This window comes from Monodelphis domestica, chromosome 8 (genome assembly GCF_027887165.1).
Source record: "Monodelphis domestica isolate mMonDom1 chromosome 8, mMonDom1.pri, whole genome shotgun sequence".
In the NCBI taxonomy this organism is placed as follows: domain Eukaryota; kingdom Metazoa; phylum Chordata; class Mammalia; order Didelphimorphia; family Didelphidae; genus Monodelphis; species Monodelphis domestica.
The window spans coordinates 166,053,795-166,073,093 of record NC_077234.1 but is presented as its reverse complement, the minus strand read 5'-3'; the positions used below and the strand labels follow the sequence as shown (position 1 = coordinate 166,073,093).

Below are 19,299 nucleotides of genomic sequence, written 5' to 3'. Positions count from 1 at the left end.
AAGCCCTTTTTTAATAAAATTTTTTATTGAGAGGTTCTTGGGGTTATTTTTTTAAAAACACTGTAATTTTTCCCAGAATCTACTCTTCTCCCTTTTAGAGAGCCATCCCATATAATAGAATTTTCTTAAAGAAAAAAAGATAAGAAAAAAAGGAGAAAAACATCAGTATATCTGAATAATACATCAAAAAAAAAAAGAAGGCAAAAACATATACAGTGATTAACACTTGTGGACTTGTAGGAATAGAGAGATAAGGGATATGGGGAAATGCAAAATTGTCTCTAAAAGGGGAGAGAGGAAAATTTAGCCATGAACCCTGGAAAAGATTCTAGAAGGAGAAGGCACTGCAGAGGAGAGGTTCAATAATGCATGGCTGGTGGAGTTTTGAATTGATCCAACCATTCTGGAGGGCAATTTGGAACTATGTGCAAAGGGCGATAAAAGACAGACTGCCGATTGACCCAGCCATAGCACTACTGGATTTGTACCCCCAAAGAAATCATAAGGAAAAAGACATGAACAAAAATATTCATAGCTGCGCTCTTTGTGGTGGCAAAAATTTGGAAAATAAGGGGATGCCCTTCAATTGAGGAATGGCTGAACAAATTGTGGTATATGTTGGTGATGGAATACTATTGTGCCCAAAGGAATAATAAAGTGGAGGAATTTCATGGAGACTGGAACAACCTCCAGGAATTGAAGCAGAGTGAGAGGAGCAGAACCAAGAGAACATTGTACACAGAGACTGACACACTGTGGTACAATCGAATGGAATATACTTCTCCATTAGTGGGAATGCAGTGATCCTGAACAACTAGGAGGAATCTACGAGAAAAACTACTATCCACCTTCAGAGGAAAGACTTTGGGAGTAGAAACACAGAAGAAAAACAACTGCTTCAATACATGGGTCAAGGGGATATGGTTGGGGATGTAGACTCTAAATGATCATCCTAGTGCAAACACCAACAACATGGAAATAGGTTCTGATCAAGGACACATGGAATACCCAATGAAATTGCATGTTGGCTGTGGGTAGAGTGGGTGGAGGAGAGGGAGGGAAATAATGTAATTATTGTAACCAAGGAATAATGTTCTAAGTTTACTAAATAAATTAATTCAAATCTAAAAAAAAAAAAAGAACATGGGAAGATTTATAGGAACTAGTTAGTGCAGAGTGAAACAATCAGAACCTAGAAAACACTATACACGCAGTCTATTAAGGGCCCTGTTCTTAGAGGATATATGATATGCTCTGCTTTTGACAGATCCACAGGGAAGCTTAGTGAGACTGTTTTAAGACATGCATGAGAGACAAATGATTTTTCCACTTCAGAGCAAGCATGGGCCTTCTGACTGTTTCCTATCAGTTTACCTGGTGGTAACTTTTAACTGACTGCTGGACTGTAACCATGTATCTATACAAAAAGCTTGAATGTGGGAATCTGAGGCCTGACTCTCTCCCACTCTCCAATTGATAAATGGGCAAGGAACATGAATAGAAACACAGAAGAAAAACAACTGCTTGAATACATGGGTCAAAGAGATATGGCTGGGGATATAGACTCCAAATGAATATCTTAATGCAAACATCAACAACATGGAGATAGGTTCTGATCAAGGACACATGTAATACACAGTGGAATTGTGCGTTAGCTATGGGAGGGGAGGGGCAGGAATAAAATATGATTTTTGTAACCAAGGAATAATGTTTGAAATCAACCAAATAAAAATAATGAAATGAAAAGAAAAAAAATTAAGAAAAACTAATAATTTGGAATGGTATATGTCTTAGATGACAAATGCTCATCAGAGATTTTTCATTAAATTATTTTTTCCTATTACATTTTTGTTTCATTTCCTAACTACATTAATTATATTTGTGCAAAGCTTTTCAATGTCAGATCATCAAAGATAAAAATTTAATCTTTTGTTATTTTCTCTATCCTTATTGAGCTAACAATAAAACTACCAGAACTATAAGAGTTTTAATCTTTTGTACATCTACATTTTTTATAATATATCTCATAAAAGGTCAAATATTTATTTAGAATGTATTATGGAATATAGTTGAGGGTAACTAATAGGGCTAAAACATATCAGTGAATTAGGGGGATGTATACCCTAAGCATGTAAAGACTTCCTGTAATAGAATGAGCAGATTAGAAGAATTTGATCCAACATTCAGGAAGGTGGCTGAAGCAGGCAAAATAGAGAGCTCAGAGCTTGATCATACATTGAAGATGCAAAGGTCATATTCCTAATTCAAGTTCTCTGCTTCATCATGTATTTATATATTTAACTTTGTCTTACAATAATTAGATGCCTGGTATCTTTTATCTGTAAGCTATACTCCTCTCACTTATTAATATCTACTCTGTTATTTAAACATTTATGTACAAAAGGTCTTTAATTGATCTTTCTTCTTGCTAACATTGTTGGTAATGAGTCCTTTTATTTGGTTTGAGAGTCTCCTATAATTCATTTTCTTGATCTTTCCCATTTAATAGTGATTTCCCTAAGGCCATACCTCAAACCTATGTCAGCCTCCCAATAGCCTAGCTCTATGTTCTCCCTGCATCAATCTTTCCTGATTCAAATGTATCCTCTGCTCATTTCCAAAAGGGAATTTCCTGTCCTTTGATCCAGCCATACCACTGCTGGGTTTGTACCCCAAAGATATAATAAGGAAAAACACTTGGACAAAAATATTTATAGTCTTGCTCTTTGTGGTGGTAAAAAATTGGAAAATGAGGGAATGCCATTCAACTGGTGAATGGCTAAATAAATGGTGGTCTCTGTTGATGATGGAATAATACTGTGCTGAAAGGAATAATGAACTGGAAGAATTCCACGGGAACTGGAATGACCTCCAGGAATTGATGCAGAGTGAAAGGAACAGAAACAGGAGAATATTGTTCAGAGAGACGGTGGCACTGTGGCACAATCGAATGCAATGGGCTTTTCTGCTAGTAGCAATCAATGATCCAGGACAATTCTGAGGGACCTTTGAGTAAGAACGTTATCCACATCCAGAGAACGAACTATGGGAGTAGAAACACAGAAGAAAAACAACTGCTTGATCACATGGGTCAATGGGGATTTGATTGGGGATGAAGACTCTACACTCTACTGCAAATATAAATAATATGGAAATAGATCTTGATCAATGACGCAAATAAAACCCAGTGGAATTGTTCATTGGCTAAGGGAGAGGGATAGGAGATGGGGAAGGGAAGAACATAAACCATGTAACCATGAAAAAATATTCTGACTTAATTAAATTGAGTTAATTTTTTTAAAGGGAATTTCCTAAATCACAGTGTTCTGGCCATGTTATTGGCTTGTCTTGGTTGAGGAAGGGGAAGAGTGTGGGGAGGGCTTAAACATTCTGGACTTCAATTTCTCATTTATAAATTAGGGATAGTAATACTTGAATTATTTTATAAGATCATGAGGAAAATTATTCTGAAATGCTTAAAATAATATGAAAGTGAATGATTGTCAACATTTTAATTAAGTAGTACTTAACTTACCCATATGCTCAATGTAATATAAAAAGTAGGATACATGATACTATTGATTCAATATACATAATAAAATAAAAATAAGAAAAGCATATAATTTTTGCAAACTTATTCATGAGAAGTCAAGTTGCTTGAGTATATTACTTATATTTTACATTATACAGTCTATTATACAGTAAGCAAAGATATACAAAATTGAGCAGATAGTGAGAGAGAAAAGATTTCTTATGGAGGATACATTCCATTCATCTGAATTAAAATATAACAAATTTTAATACCAGTGCTTTAAAATGTAGGTAACACTGTTTCTCAGTGTAATTATTCTTTATCTCTATTCAACATGTGCAACCTACATTATAAATGCATAAAAGGAACATAAGAATGGTCATTAATTCTATTTAGATCTTAATCCAAATTAATGTGGTTTTTTAAAGTCTTCTATTGCCTATTTTTTGTGTCCCTTTTTCCCTTGCCTCCAATTCCTCTGTACTGTTATGACGAATTATAGTTCAGAGTACTTTGTCATGATCCCTAAATAACTGTGGTCTTAGACGTAGTGAAAGTCTTCATCCTGAACACTGCTGAACTTCTGAGAGCTAAGTATAGTTTTAGGATAGTTCACATTTATTAAACAGTATAAAGTAGGGATGAATGGGGAAAATCTTGCATTCAAAATCTAACAATTTCATTATCTTTCAGGAAACTTCAATGACTCTCTCTTCCATTTGAGATGAATGCAAACTCCAATGTCTACCATTTAGTAATATGGCAATAACCTCTCTTTACAGACTAAATGCAAGTCCTTTCTAAGAATCCTTTCTAAATTGTCCTTAAGAATTTTTCAGACAATGTAGCTGAGAAAGCTTTCGTGTCTGACTACTGCCTCACTGAATCTCTAGTATAGTATGTTGATTAAAATTTTACATTCTGGCCAAAATATTAATGTATAACTTATAATATTACTACTGCCCCTTTGAAACAGATAAAACAAACCAACATATTCATAAGCTAACATTTTATGGAAACATGTACATGTTTGTTACATATGTTAAGAGAGTTTTTATTGATTTCTCCTTTTTATATTGAAGAGGAAAAGGAGCAATAATATTTGTCAGTAAGAGAACCCCTGCTATGCAGACTGGCAATTGGTGACAGTTAGAAGGGTGTGGCTGAGTGGGGCTTATAAGTTGCAGACAACTGGAAAGGGTTTTGTCTCTGAGTCTCCTGGGAGAGGTTGTGCTGCTACCAATCTCTATGGTTGGAGAGAAAGAACTGAATTAAGGCCTTAAAAGCCTTATTGATTATCAATTAACTTGGGTAGATAAGGTAGATAGATAGTGGTTATATTATCAGATAGAGAGTAATGAGACTACATGAAGGCTTCAGCCTAGCAGAAGATACTGTACTCTGAGGCAGATTGATGTAGGATTTTGTAGAAAAATTTAGTTAGGATTGGGATCTTGTGTATAGTTATAATCTAGTATAAGATTACTTTCACTTTTCTCCTTCCTATTTCCTATCCATATTTCCTAATAATAAACTAAGTGTTCTGCATTTAATAAACTGCACACTGGCCTTTGATCAAACTCCTGCCCCCCCCCCCAATTTAACCCTTCACACATCTGAGAAGATTCATGTGAAATTATTCTAAAATTAAATTTAAAATACTATGAAAATATATAATATAAAAGGAAGCTTTTTAGAGAGGCTAAGATGTAATATATATTCTTTTTAATGGTTCTAAATAGACTTTAAAGCAATCAAGCATAGAGCAGATGAGAAGGTTCTGTTCAACTCTTTTGTTTATTTAACCAAAAATCCTTTAAGCACAATGTTTATAAATGAAGAAAATTAATACTGAATTATATTAATCTTAAAGCCTGTGTCAAGGCTAGGGATATTCCTAGTCCATGCTCACCCCCTCCCTACCCACCTTCACTCCCCAAACATTTCACACACAAACTGGGTCTTTTGTCTTTTGTTAAGATCTTAAAAACACTTAAGCCAAGGTGAACTGTGACCTGGTTTGAAAAGTAAGTTGCCTGGACAGCCCAGTAGTGGGGAGTAAAGGATATGCTGATATCTTCCATGTATTGAAAAAGACCTTCCTTGCATGTGATGAAGTAATGAGGGAAGAGCTGAGGTAAACAAGGCTTTGAAATATCCACCAGTAGGGAATAACATCTACGCTCAGCCAGCGATAGGTACCTACTTTACCCAATAGGGAAGTAGGAAGGAAAAGGGAATAAGAGAAGAATGGGGAAGATAGACAAAAAATATCTACTGGGGTAGGTTGGTGGTCAGAAGTAAAACATTTCTAAACAGAGAAAGACGAGAGAGAGAGAGAGAGAGAGAGAGAGAGAGAGAGAGAGAGAGAGAGAGAGAGAGAGAGAGAGAGAGAGAGAGAGAGAGAAACAGAGACAGAGACAGAGAAGACAGAGAGAAGGATAAAGAGAAGGAAAATAAGATGGAAGAAAACAATCACAACTATGAATGTGAATGGAATCAACTCACTATAAAATGGAAAAAGAGAGCGGACTAGATTAAAAACTCGAGTGTGAAAACATGTTATCTATAAGACACATTTAAAGCAAGAACACAACAGATGCAATAACAAAATCAATTATTTTTTTAAAAAAAAGTAGGGATAGTAATCATAATCTCTGAAAAAGCAAAAATAAAAATTAATTTAATAAAGCTGATAAAAGGCAATAAAACAATATCAATACTAGAATATATGCACCAAGCAGAATAATATCTAAAATTCCAAAGAAGTTACATGAATCACAGTAAGAAATAAACAGTCAAAGTATATTAGTGAAGGACATTAAACTTCCTGTCTCTGAAGTACATAAAACTAAGTAAAAATAAATAAAAAGTAAAAGAGGTAAATAGAACTTTAGAAAAGTTAGATATCATTGACCTCTGGAGATAACTGAATGGGAAGAGAAAGGAATATGCTTTTCTCAGCAATAGATAGCACCTTCAAAATAAGTGACCATATAATAGGGCATAGAAAACTCACAACTAAATATATAAAAGCAAAAATAATCAATGAATATTTTTCAGACCATAATGTAAATACTAAAAATCAATCAGAAACTAAATAATCTTATCCTTAACAATGAATTGGTCAAAGAACAAATCATAAAAAGAATTCACAATTTCATTAAAGAGAATGACAACAATGAGACAACAAACCAAAATTGATGGAGCCGAGGTCAAAACTACTTAGGAGAAATTTATAACCTGAAATGCTTACATAATTAAAATAGAGAAAGACTAGATCAATGAATTTAACATACAACTAAAAAAAAACACTATAAAATTAATTCAAAGAACAATTAAGTCCAATATCACAAACTATTTCAAAAAAGTAAGGGAAGAAGAAATTCTTCCAAAAAATTTTTATGACACAAATAAGGTACTTATCAACCTAAACCAGAAAGAGCCAAAACTGAAAAAGAAAACTATAGATCAATCTCCCTAATGAACACTGATGAAAAATTTTAAATAAAATAAAGCAAAGAAATTATAGCATTATATCACAAGGATCACACATCATGCCTACATGGATTTTATCCCAGGAATACACAAATGGTTTACTATTAGAAAAACTATTAAAATAATTAACCATATTAATAACAAAACCAAGAGAAATAAGATGCAGAAAAAGTCTTTTACAAAAGACAATATCCATTCCTCATTGAAATTAAATACTATTGTGTCATAGGGAATGATCAACAAGATTATTTTAGAAAAACTTGGACGTATGAAGTGATGCAAAGTGAAGTGAAAAGAATCAGGAGAACAGTGTATATACAAGTAATGGAAATATTGTATGATGATCAACTGCAATAGTGGATTATGTACCATGTAGCATTTTCTGAACTTAAAGAGCTGAAGTTCTAGAAAAGCCACCATAATAGCTATCATATAGCAAGATAGTACATTAGATTAGATCTTATGGACTTGTACCGTATCTGTTTGCCTTTTATTTCATTTTTCTGAAGGTTTTCTTGCTTGTAAAAATAACCAAATCATTGAAGCTTTAAAACTTTCTACTCATAAATGAAAACTACTTATGGGTAAAATGTGTGTTTTATGTGTGTATGCTTTTTAATGATTTTTTTATTTTTGGAAATTTTGAAATAATTGGACATAGATAATCCTAGGTGCCTATCTATTTAAGATTTTTTAAATGTTGAGAGAAAGATGAGAATATACTCATGAAGTTTAAAGGCATTTTTGGGACATAGGTTTCTAAAATAAATTGGGATTCATGTATGTGGTGAGTTGTTAAAGGTGCGTTTACAAGAGGGACTTCCCTTTTAGGAGGTGATTCTTTCAAGATTACCACTTGAGAGAAAGGCCCCCTTTTATGAGAAGGGAATTAAATTCTAAATAGGCTTTAGTTTTTGAAGCATCTGCCCTAGATCATGTCCAGTTTTGAAAGAGGGCATATATAGTCTAGAAAATTGTGTCTCATAAGCATGTGTTCTTGTGTATATGATTGTGTCTTCAAGAGCAACTTTTTTTTCTTTTTACTTCTCTGACTATGACAGCTTCCCTGAATTTACTCCTTACTAATTCCTTATTCCTGTCTCCATACTGCCAGCCTGTACTAACCACTTCTTTTACAGGAGCTTTTCATGATTATCTTTATAAACTGATAAAACTAGCAAGTACATGATAATGTGTTAATGTGGCTCTTATTTGGCTCCATTATTACAAATTATGGAAATTAATAACCAGTCCTTTGAGATATCTATTGTGCTATTTGTCTTATTGTTTTGCCTTTTGTTGTTGTTTCTTTGTAAAAATAAGAAAACCATTGTTTTGCGTTGTCTATTATTCCAAACTGTTTTCCTTTATTTTTGCTTTATTCCTATGGTCTAATCAAACTATAGGAAAAGGATATAAACCTTTCAGTCTGTGAAGGATAAATGAATAGTTAATTAGAGACCCAATTTGTTAGTGAGAAAATTTCCTACTAAAATTTTTTCTATATAATGATGTGAGAATTTTTTTGATGAGTGATTCCAAAATAAATTCAGAAGAAATTTTAATATGAAATTGTGGGTCGGCTACGGGGGGGGGGGAGGATAATGTGATTATTGTAACCAAGGGATAATGTTCTAAATTGACTAAATAAACTAATTCAAATGGGGGGGGGGAAGGTATATCTTTCCTCTACTCCAGCCAATTGTCACTTAAAATTTTTTCTACGAATGGTATTTTAGGTCTAGCTAAATTGTGATAATTTATTTTTCACATTCTGTATTAATTCATACACCTGTAGTAGAAAGGGCTCAATTCCTATAAATTAGGGAGAATGATAGTGTATTCCTGTGTCTGAAATCTGAGTTAGAGATTTCATCCAATCTTCTGCTTTTTTTTTTTGCATTTATTTTGTCCTTAGAAATCTCAAAGAATGTCCTCTTTTTAAACAGAATTTGAATAAAAAAGGAGGGAATAAGAATCTTTTACTTGTGTATAAGTGCCCTATGATATGGGGGTAGGGAGGAGTGGATAGTTTGAGATGGAATACCCCCTAATTAGCTGTTTACCAATTAGAGAAGCCTTGGGATGTTCAAGGGAGAGGCTGAATAATGCCCTCTTAAAGTACATTTTATTATATACCTTTTAAAATTTTATTTATTTAGTTAACTATATATATAATTATATATTAATTATATTTATTCTATATTACATTAATATATATCATATATTGATATATTATCTATCTATTTATTGTTACCTATCTATTTATTTATTGAGCTGCTTGTTCAAGCAAGATTTGGCGTCACTGATCATTCAAGAGGGTCACTGATTATATGGCACTGTTTTGGTTATGATGCAAGCCTAACAATTAAACTAATATAATCAATAAACTGATATCCATAGACAAAAAAATCAGTCTCTGGAGAGGAATTGAATGGTAACAAATCAGAATAGTATAATTATGTTTACAATCCAAAGATCTATACTTCAATCAGAGCTAACGCTGAATTTAAACTTTTAGAATTTCATAGCCTTTTGGGACATTTTTGTTTTGCTATTGCTGGAAAAAGTTCAAAACTGATTTAGCTAAGAGTAGAAAGAAAATGAAAAACTGGGAGGAAATTTATAGATGATTTTTTAGATAAAGGTCTCATATCTCAAGTTTGTAGAGAACTTTGTCAATATTATAATAGAAGTCATTCAAGAATTGATAAATGATCAGAAGATATAAACAGACATTTTAAAAAATAAAACCTATATATAATTATAATGAAAAATGCTCTAAATCATTACTGATTAGAAAAATGCAAATCAAAACTCTTCTGAGATATTATCTGAAACATATCAAATTGGCTAAAATGATAAAAGGAAAAAACAACAAATGTTGGAAGGGATGGGAAAAGGGGACACTAATATGCTGTTAAAGAACAATCAGGAACTATGCTTAAAGAATTATAAAATTGTATAGAACCAATGACCTAGTAATACCACTATTAGGTCTATTTCCCAAGATGATCAGGAGAAAAAAAGGAAAAGAACTTATATATTCTAAAATATTTATAGCAGCTCTCTTTGTGGTGGCAAAGAACTGGAAATTGAGAGGATGCCCATGAACTAGGGAATGGCTAAACAAGTTGTGGCATGTGATTGTGATGAAATACTATTTTGCCATAAGAAATGATGAGCAATTAATTTTAAAAGACATGGAAAGACCTATATAAAATTATGAAGAGTAATGAGTAGAACCAAGAGAATATTATATATAGCAATAGAAATATTATATTGTTTTTAGAGTCACTATGAATGTTCCCCTCCAGAGAAAGAACTGGTAAGTAGAAAGATCCTATGAAACCAGTATATATACATACATACACACATACATATATCAAATGAAGCCTTCTCTAGTCTGGAAAAGGGAGGGAAAACGGGAATTAACTAAGAATTTTAACATAAATTATTTAACAATTTTAAATTCAATTATATATACTCATTGTTGGACATTATTGGATATATTCAAAATATAAATGGTGGGTGGGTGGCACAGCTGGGTTGCTCAGTAGATTAAGATCCAGGCCTACAGACAGGAGGTCCTAGATTCAAATCTGGCCTCAGATAGTTCCTAGCTGTGTGACCCTGGACAGGTCACTTAATCTCCATTGCCTAGCCTGTACCACTCTTTTGCCTTAGAACCAACACAGAGTATTGATTCCAAGACAGAAAGCAAAGGTTAAATAAATAAATAAATATATATGTATATATATATATATATATATATATATATATATATATATATATATGCACACACTAGGTTGATGAAGATTCTGAAAATCCTATCATATGAAGAACAGTTGAAGAAACTAGATGTATATTGCTTAGAAAAGAAAAAATTAAGGTGCAATCTAACAACTATTTCAAATATTAAATATCCTGTCATTTAGAGGAAGAAACATTCTTTTTATATTGCTTCAGAATATCAAACTAGGACCAGTTTTAAAATCAAAACAATTTAGATACAAGGAAGGCTTAAGTTTAGCACAAGAAAGAACTGTCTAATAATAGGAGATATCTAAGAAGAGAGTAAATTGCTTCAGAAAACAGGTCATTCCCCATGATTTCAAATATTCCAAAATGGAAATTACTTTTTTCTTAAAAATGCAGTAGAAAGGACTTTGTACTATTTAAGGATGAATAAAATGTTCTTCACAGGCCTTCCAATTTTTGCTTCATTACTTCTGTATCAAAAATTCCATATTGAAATACAAGCCAATATTCAATTTCAAATTCTAAAAATAAAAAGTTCCTAAGTATTATGCTCATGTTTTCACATGAATTTATACTATTGAATTTGCAATGTTTTTAATCAAGAGGTTAAAGTGGATACCCAAAGAGCTACACGTTTGTTTGTTTTAGAATTTTCAATCTATTACATATTGTATCAATACAGTCATCAAACAGCATCTTCCATTTTAAACCTTACATAATAATTTTATGCCTTATATGATGCCTATCCTGATTAATTTTTAAAAATGTTGGTAGTTTCCTTTTGTTCCTTCCATTCTTGACATGGAATTCCTATCACTTCTTTACTTCATCTCTAGACTAGTGATATATCAAATTACTTCTAAAACAAATGTCTATCCAGCATAACATCTACCATCCAGTCAGGTATAGGTTTAGTATTTTTTGTGTATATTTATATGACCTCTATATTTGAATGTGCTAATCATGGGTTCTACAAAATTAGTTCTTTAGAGAAAAATCTGTTTGTCTTGTGGTAGACTGTATTTCCATTGGCTATCATATGTAGTAAAATGATTCTCAGAACAATATAGCTATCCTTAAATCTCTCCCCTTGGTCCAGTCCAATATCACTACAAATTGGACATTTAAATTGTATATCCTTTAAATACCCCAAACTCAACAATTTCAAAAAATGGCTTGTCTAATGCATCTATTTGAAAAGTAATTTAGGTAAGTAATTTTCCCTGCTTTAAGAAAAATTACTTGATATGAGCTAACTTAGAACTTTTGCTGTTTTACCTGGTTTGAAGAAGGGTCCTTCCTGTTGTACTCTGATTTGGTTTTGGCTTAACCTAGCAAATAAAATGTAAGAAGACTGGTGAGACAGAAAGAGGCTAGGTTATGAGGGGCTTTAAAAGCTAAACAGGATTTTATATGTGATTTTGTAGGAAATAAGTGTAATGAGAATGTGAAATCCACAAACTATAATATAGAGCATACTATACAACTATGATTTTAAAAGTTATCTTACTGTTTGGCAGTAAAAAATATCTTTTTTCTTATCATCCTCAGCAAGAATAACAAAAACAAACAGAAACCATTAGTATATTACAAATAAGGAGGAGGTTTATTCTTCTACCAGTAGTAAAGTGCATGGATATCACCATGAGAAGTGTGAGGGATTTTAACTTTAATAGATCTGTGCTCACAACAATATGGGGATTCCTTCCACTGGTGAGAATCATAACCCATTCTCATTTTTATCCTGTGAAACAGGGAATAAAAAAGAAGAAAACTGCTATATATTTCTTGAAGTAGCCAAAAGCATTTCTTAATTTCCCTTAGTGACAATTTCATCATCCAACTAGTCTGCTACCTTTTCTCTGTACAGAACATTCTATCTCATACCTCTGTCACTTTTTAGCATATGTCCTCCCATGTCCATAATGGTTTCCATTCTCATGCCTGCCTCAAAAGAATCCATGACTTCCCTTCAGATAGAGTAGATATGTCTCCATTTATATGAGCCCTGTCCTAATTCCCCCAAGTGTTACTTTTTCCCAGTATTTTATACATTTTTGTATTTATTAATTTCCATACATGTTATGCTTCCCCAGTACAATATAATGTTACTTGAGGTCAGGGACTGTTTCGTTTTGGGCTTTGTTTACTTGGAGTCAAGTCAAGCACAGAGCCCATCTAATCTATAAGACTTAAAAATTTCCAGTAAATAAACAAAGCAGTTAAATACCAAAATAACTACTCTTTTACTTCAAGAGGAAATATCTAAGGTAATAGCAATTAAGAAAAAAGACACTGAACATCTTAAAACAATTTATTTTTTAAAACAATTTGCTTTGAGAGAAGACAAGACAGAAAAACAACTTTTCTGTCTCTAAACTATTGAAAATGAATAAAAACAGGACAAGGTTTGAGAGGGAAGAGACAGAGAAGGATGAAGGAGCCTAAAATAAAAGGGCTGCCTGCAAAGATTTCAATATTCTTAATTTCCCATTGAAAAATGTTAGTAAATATAGGAAATTTTGCTATGAAATCATTAAATTTTAATTAAATTATCATCTGCAAGTTTATTTATTCAAGGTCACTTTTGATTCCTATATTATACCTGCCACCCAGCTGTCACCTGTGTTTCCACGAAGCTGTAGCATAAATGGTGGTATAAGCCAGGTCTTGGCTAAACCAGGTTGAGGGTAACCAACAGGCCTGAAACCTATCAGTGAGTCAGTGAGGTATGTGAAGACTTCCCCTGGCAGAAGGAGCAGATGAGAGTGATTTGTTCCAACAGCCATGAAGGCAGTGAAAGCAGGCACTGTGAAGAGCTTAGAGCTCGGGTAGACCAACGCCATTGAAGGCATCCATCGTCAACTTGACTTTTGTCTTTTCACTGGACTTCAATGACTCTGGAAGAGAGAGCAAAGCTCATTAAATCTAATTTAAGTTCGAGTCAAAAATCGTCAGCTATAATGTCACTTTGGTCTTGTTTGAGTACCGAAGACACGCGGATCAGTAAAGTCATGAGTTCATCTGCATTCCTCCCAATTTCGGCAGCAAGAGTCTTTCTGGATCAGGCTCAACTTGAATGATCTCCTTTCCTGTTTTTTTGATTGGCTCACATCAGGGAAGAGGACAGAGCTGCACTTAAGTGCGGAAATGTTTCCATTAAACGGATTTGTCCTATTCTGGGATGCTTATTTTGTCTAACGATTAATCTATACAAACATACCCACCTCCACCCCATACACACACCCCTAGAGGCGTGTGCATTAAAGATGACAAAATAACACTTGCCAGCATTCAGTGACAAATCGTGGTGGTTTAGCCATTCCGTCTTGTCTGACTCTACCCACCTCATGGACTTAGTCCAGGGGCCGTTCGTGGCACAGACACGGCTGTGCTCTGCCATTCCCTGCACCAGCGTGTCCTCGTTTTACAGATGAGGCAAACAGGGGTGACGTGACTTGCCCAGGGTTAAACAGCTAGCAAGTGTCTGAGGCCAAATTAGATTAGGTCCAATTCTCTATCACTGCACCGTCTCATGACCTAACATGCAATCACAGGAGGGCCCCTGTAGCCCAGGAAGAGGTCTCAAGACCTATCATGGATGAAGCCATTGACATGAACTTGCTAACCCCACATATGATGTGATTTTCTTGTACATACATACGTAAAATAAAGTTTAGTATAGAATACTGCTGAGGGCAGACCTCTAGTGTCTTATGCCACCTCCTCCAGGATTGGGCCTCCCTCCTTTCCCTAGAATGACCTCAGATAACTGAAACTGAGGAAAGTGAAGCTGTGGACAGAGTATTACTGTGAAAATATAATAGTAAAAACTTGGACTTTTTGTGGCATTCATTCCAATCTTACCGTGACAGACTTTCAACATAATCTTCATTTTGAGAGCTTTTAAAGAACATTCTTTCTTGCTTTAATGTCTTCCCTACTTTTAAAACCACTTTCACATAGGCTTAGAAAATTCCTAGTTATTTTAATTATTTTTAAAAGTCCACATTTTAAAAACTGACAAGTCCTAGGATTATGATGCACATACAAATAAATTGGTGTCTTTCTCAGAAGAGGGCTTTAGAGTCCCTCCCTTCTCTATCCAATCTCCCCTGCCAAGTTCATCCTAACCAGAAAGGTATTTGAATTTGAGAGGGATGGTGGTGATAGGGATGAAACAGAGATAGCTACAGTCATCAAATAAAACTAGGAAGGTAAAAGAAAATGACGATTATTCATGTTCAGGAACATACATTATAGACAGACAAGAAAAGCTGGCAAAAAGAATATGAAACACAATGCCAGATTCCTCAAACAAATCTGAAGACAACAAAGTCTTGTTCAGGGAGGAAATCTGGAGCTATCTAACAATACCACAGAACTAAAGCCATAGTAAAACTCTGAAGGTTTGTAACTTCAATCAGTTCATAACTTCAATCAGTCTCAGACAGAGGCTATTCATTCTTAAGCAAATAAAACAGGACAGATAAAATTACTTTAAATGGGATATAATAACCAGATCAGGCCCTGAAACCATTTGCTACCTTACTAAATCAGAACACAACTGGAAGGATTTTGATTCTTCAAACCAGGTAAAATGGTAAAAATTCTAAGACAGTTCATAATAAAAAGTTTTTCTTTAAACAAAGAAAATTAAACATTCACTTAAGAGATTTCCTTTCAGAAATGTGCATTACACAAGCCATACTTCATGTCTGTTTGGTTTTTGATGTGGGAAATCCCTGTAGGATTATAATTCTCATCAAGGTCTTACTAAAAAATATCAAAAGGTCTCTGCTTGGGGGGAAGAGCCCAGGACATCAGTGAGGAGGGACTCAAAATCAGAATCAGAAAGTAGCTTTCATCCATAGTACACCAAAATTATTGGAAAATTCACTCATCATTCTGTACCTTTCTGATTTAGCCAAAGGAAGAACCAGAGGATGGACATGCAAGAACGTGTTCCAGACATTTTCTTTTTCCAAAGTGAGTACAGGTGAACAATTCAGATCTTACAAATGAAAGGATAAAGTAGGGCTGGTACAGATTTGAAAGACAAATAGTTGGTAATTAGTGCTTGGAAAGGTAATTCTACTTAGTGAGGGCAAATGTGATTAGGAAATTATTAAAACAAGAACTGAATGTAAAATGGATGCTTTCCATCATTATACAGAAAAATGGACGATTTTCTTACAGAAAAGGAAATTTCCTCTTCATATATTCTTGAGGGTAGCAATACAATACCTGGTATACATCGAGCACTTCATGCAGCAATATTGAGCTCCCCACAAGTTCAACCAAAAGCATGAACCTAAAATTACAATTCTACACTAGCAGCTTTGGGGAGGTGAGTAGTAGTCAGGAAATGTTTTATGTAAAAAGTGGCACGTAAAGTGAATTTTGAAATGAACCAGGGTTTCCAAAAGACAAAAATAAGAAGGGAATACATTCACAGCATGGGAGAAAGCCTGGGATTACAAAGTCCCAAGAGACACTACACATGCCTGTGCATGAAGAACACCAAGAAGATTAGTTCCTCTAGTTGTATCTTAAAGGCCAAGGTATGAGGGCCACAAAGTGGAGGAATTCCATGGAGTTGGGAACGACCTCCAGGAAGCGATGCAGAGCGAGAGGAGCAGAACCAGGAGAACATTGTACACAGAGACTGATACACTGTGGTATAATCGAACATAATGGACTTCTCCATTAGTGGCGGTGTAATGTCCCTGAACAATCTGCAGGGATCTACAAAACACTATCCACAAGCAGAGGATAAACTGTGAGAGTAAAAACACCGAGGAAAAGCAACTCCTTGACTACAGGGGCTGAGAGGAAATGACTGAGGAGAGACTCTAAATGAACACTCTGATGCAAATACCAACAACATGGAAATGGGTTCGAATCAAGGACACATGTGAAACCCAGTGGAATTGCACGTGGGCTATGGGAGGGGGGGGAGGAAAAGAAAATTATCTTTGTTTCCAATGAATAATGTTTGAAAATGACCAAATAAAATAATGTTTAAAAAAAGAAAAAGAAAAGAAAAGAAAAGCAGACCACCAACAAATTAGGAAAACAAAAAGGAAAGTCTCTGAATTCAATGAATTTACATTCTTGTGGAGTGACTGACTTGGAGAGTCACCTGGGAGCCTAAGGGTCAAGATCTAGGTAAAGATCCTAAGGACCCAACAGAAACTTCACTTCTCTCCTGAAGAGCCTTGGAGATTGAAGGTTTTATAGCAGGTTTCTGTCCTTTTGGTGATATTAGCTGAACAGAGGACTGAAGACTCACCTCTCCACTGGACCTGCTTTGGACAGTTTTCATCTGAAGATCCTGGCCCATTGATTGGACTCCATTTGTGAGATTTTGTGTTGGGGAAACTTAATGTTTTTAGCTTAGGTAAATTAGATATTAGATAGGTTTCTAGAAATTAGGATTTAAGATTAATTATAATAATTTTCCTTGCCCTTTTCCCTCTTCCCTTTCCCAAAAATAAACCTGATTTTTATGTTTCCTTCTTGTTCTTCCCTCTAACAAAATCCCACTATTACAGTGGGAATGGACAGACAATAAATATACATATGAAAACACAATGTATTCAAGAGTATATTGAAAACACTTTACTTTCCTAGTGTTTTATTGATATTTTTGAGCTTATAATTTCAATGATACACAAAACATCTATGAAATTCCTACTAGTGGGATTTGAACCAAAATCTTCACCTAGTAACTGTATCTACCTTTCTTTCTCTTTTGTTTCCTAACATTCTTAATGTAAACTGACTCTAGATTTGACTATACAAATATTTTCATTATGCTAAATTTAACTTTTTAAATAAGTATTAAAAATTACCTATTTTTGATTAAAATTATATAACTTTCAAATGGAAGCATAATAAATATTTCAATAAACACAAACCTTTAAAACCATCTGGATATACATCAGAGAGGAACTTTGTGTTAATGTCTCCTTCAACAAAGCGTTTATGGTTGATCACTTCTCTAAGTAATGCAATATTATGTGTAACACCTAAAAAGAAGATCACATTAGAACAAATTAGAAGTTTATTCAGAGAATTGTAAAATTATCATTCCTGAGAAATTAAGTGATATAATAGGCTAAAAAAGATTCTAAAAACTTACTTTCCCCTTCCCTCTCTGAATTCACATATAAATGCAAGTACTCAAAAAGAATCAAAGTTGTCTTTTGGAAAAAATAATAATTTTTTATCTATTCCAATATTAAGGGACTCTGTCAAGCAAGACATAACCCCACATTTCATCAACTCTTGACAGATACAAAAGTTTCCACCAATATGAAGACATATTTTGTGAAAGCAAAGAACTGGAAATAGTAGATATCTATTGAACTAAGAATAAGTAAACAAATAGTGGTATGTGAATGATTATCACTTTGTGTTATAAGATCATAAATATAATGAATGCAGACAAGCACGAAAAGATCTTTATGAAATGATATGGGGTGAAATAAACAGAACCAAGAAAATATATACGGTGACATTAATGTAAATATAAAGAAAAATTATTTTTAAAAAATCAAAAACTAATGTTGAAAAATTACAACCAAAAAAGCATGGCTCCAAAGAAGTGATACGAGATACCCCTTCCCAAGATGTGCTACATTGCACATTTTTTTCAGACTCTTTCAATGGATGGGTTGGTTTTACTGATTTTTTCTTTTTGTCTATGAAAACATTTTTTATTCTGTGGGGTGGTTCTCAGGGGAGGGGATGTGAGGGGGGATGGACAAAAAAAACCAAGACATCAATAAAATTATTTTTTAAAAAATAAAAATTGAGGAGATTATAAGGAATACCACACCAATTCTATACTGCAAATCACCTCAATATTATCCTCTCTTCATTAGCTGCAGTCTTAAGAAATGAAGTAATCCTCCTCCTCACCTAAACTAATCCTTCAAGGCCCTCATCTCCCAATTCCCAAGAAGTTTACTCTTTATAGAATTCCCATTTTTATAAATTTAAATTGATGTGTAACCAGTGGTTCCTATTCATTTCTAAAATTTTTACAATATGCATTTACTCAATATTACTCCACTGAAATAATTTTACTGTCTTGAAGGTTACCACTAAATTAGTTTCTTTTTTCAATCTATAGCTTGATTCTGCTGATAAACTATTCTTTGAACTGCTCGCTAGACTTTTGTGGTATCTCAAGTTTTTCCTCTTGAGGATCTGATTGCTTCTCAGACTCTTTTATTACATCTTCATATAGGTCATGCTAATTAAATGTGGTTCAGACAATTAATATTATTAACACGCTGTGTACCAAGCATGGTCCCATGCACTGGAGGTAAAAGACAGCACATGTTCTCAAAGAGTTCACAGTATAACAATGCAAACGATTATATATACAAAAGCTACCTAAAGTTTTAACTGGAGGAAATCAACAGAAGGAAGGGACTAGAATTAAGAGGCATGCAGCAAGTTCCCAGAGAAAATGAGATGCTGATTGGAACTTG

General features: G+C 33.9%; 1 protein-coding gene across 2 annotated transcripts in view; it reads right to left on the bottom strand.

Moving 5' to 3' along the window:
• PCCA (propionyl-CoA carboxylase subunit alpha) overlaps positions 1 to 19,299 on the bottom strand; it is a 569,394-nt gene that overhangs the window by 252,653 nt on the left and 297,442 nt on the right. For both annotated transcript variants that reach the window (XM_007501342.3, XM_056807506.1), the window contains one exon: positions 17,716 to 17,826. In XM_007501342.3, the coding sequence (XP_007501404.1) occupies positions 17,716 to 17,826 (111 nt within the window). The remainder of the gene's footprint in view (positions 1 to 17,715; positions 17,827 to 19,299) is intronic.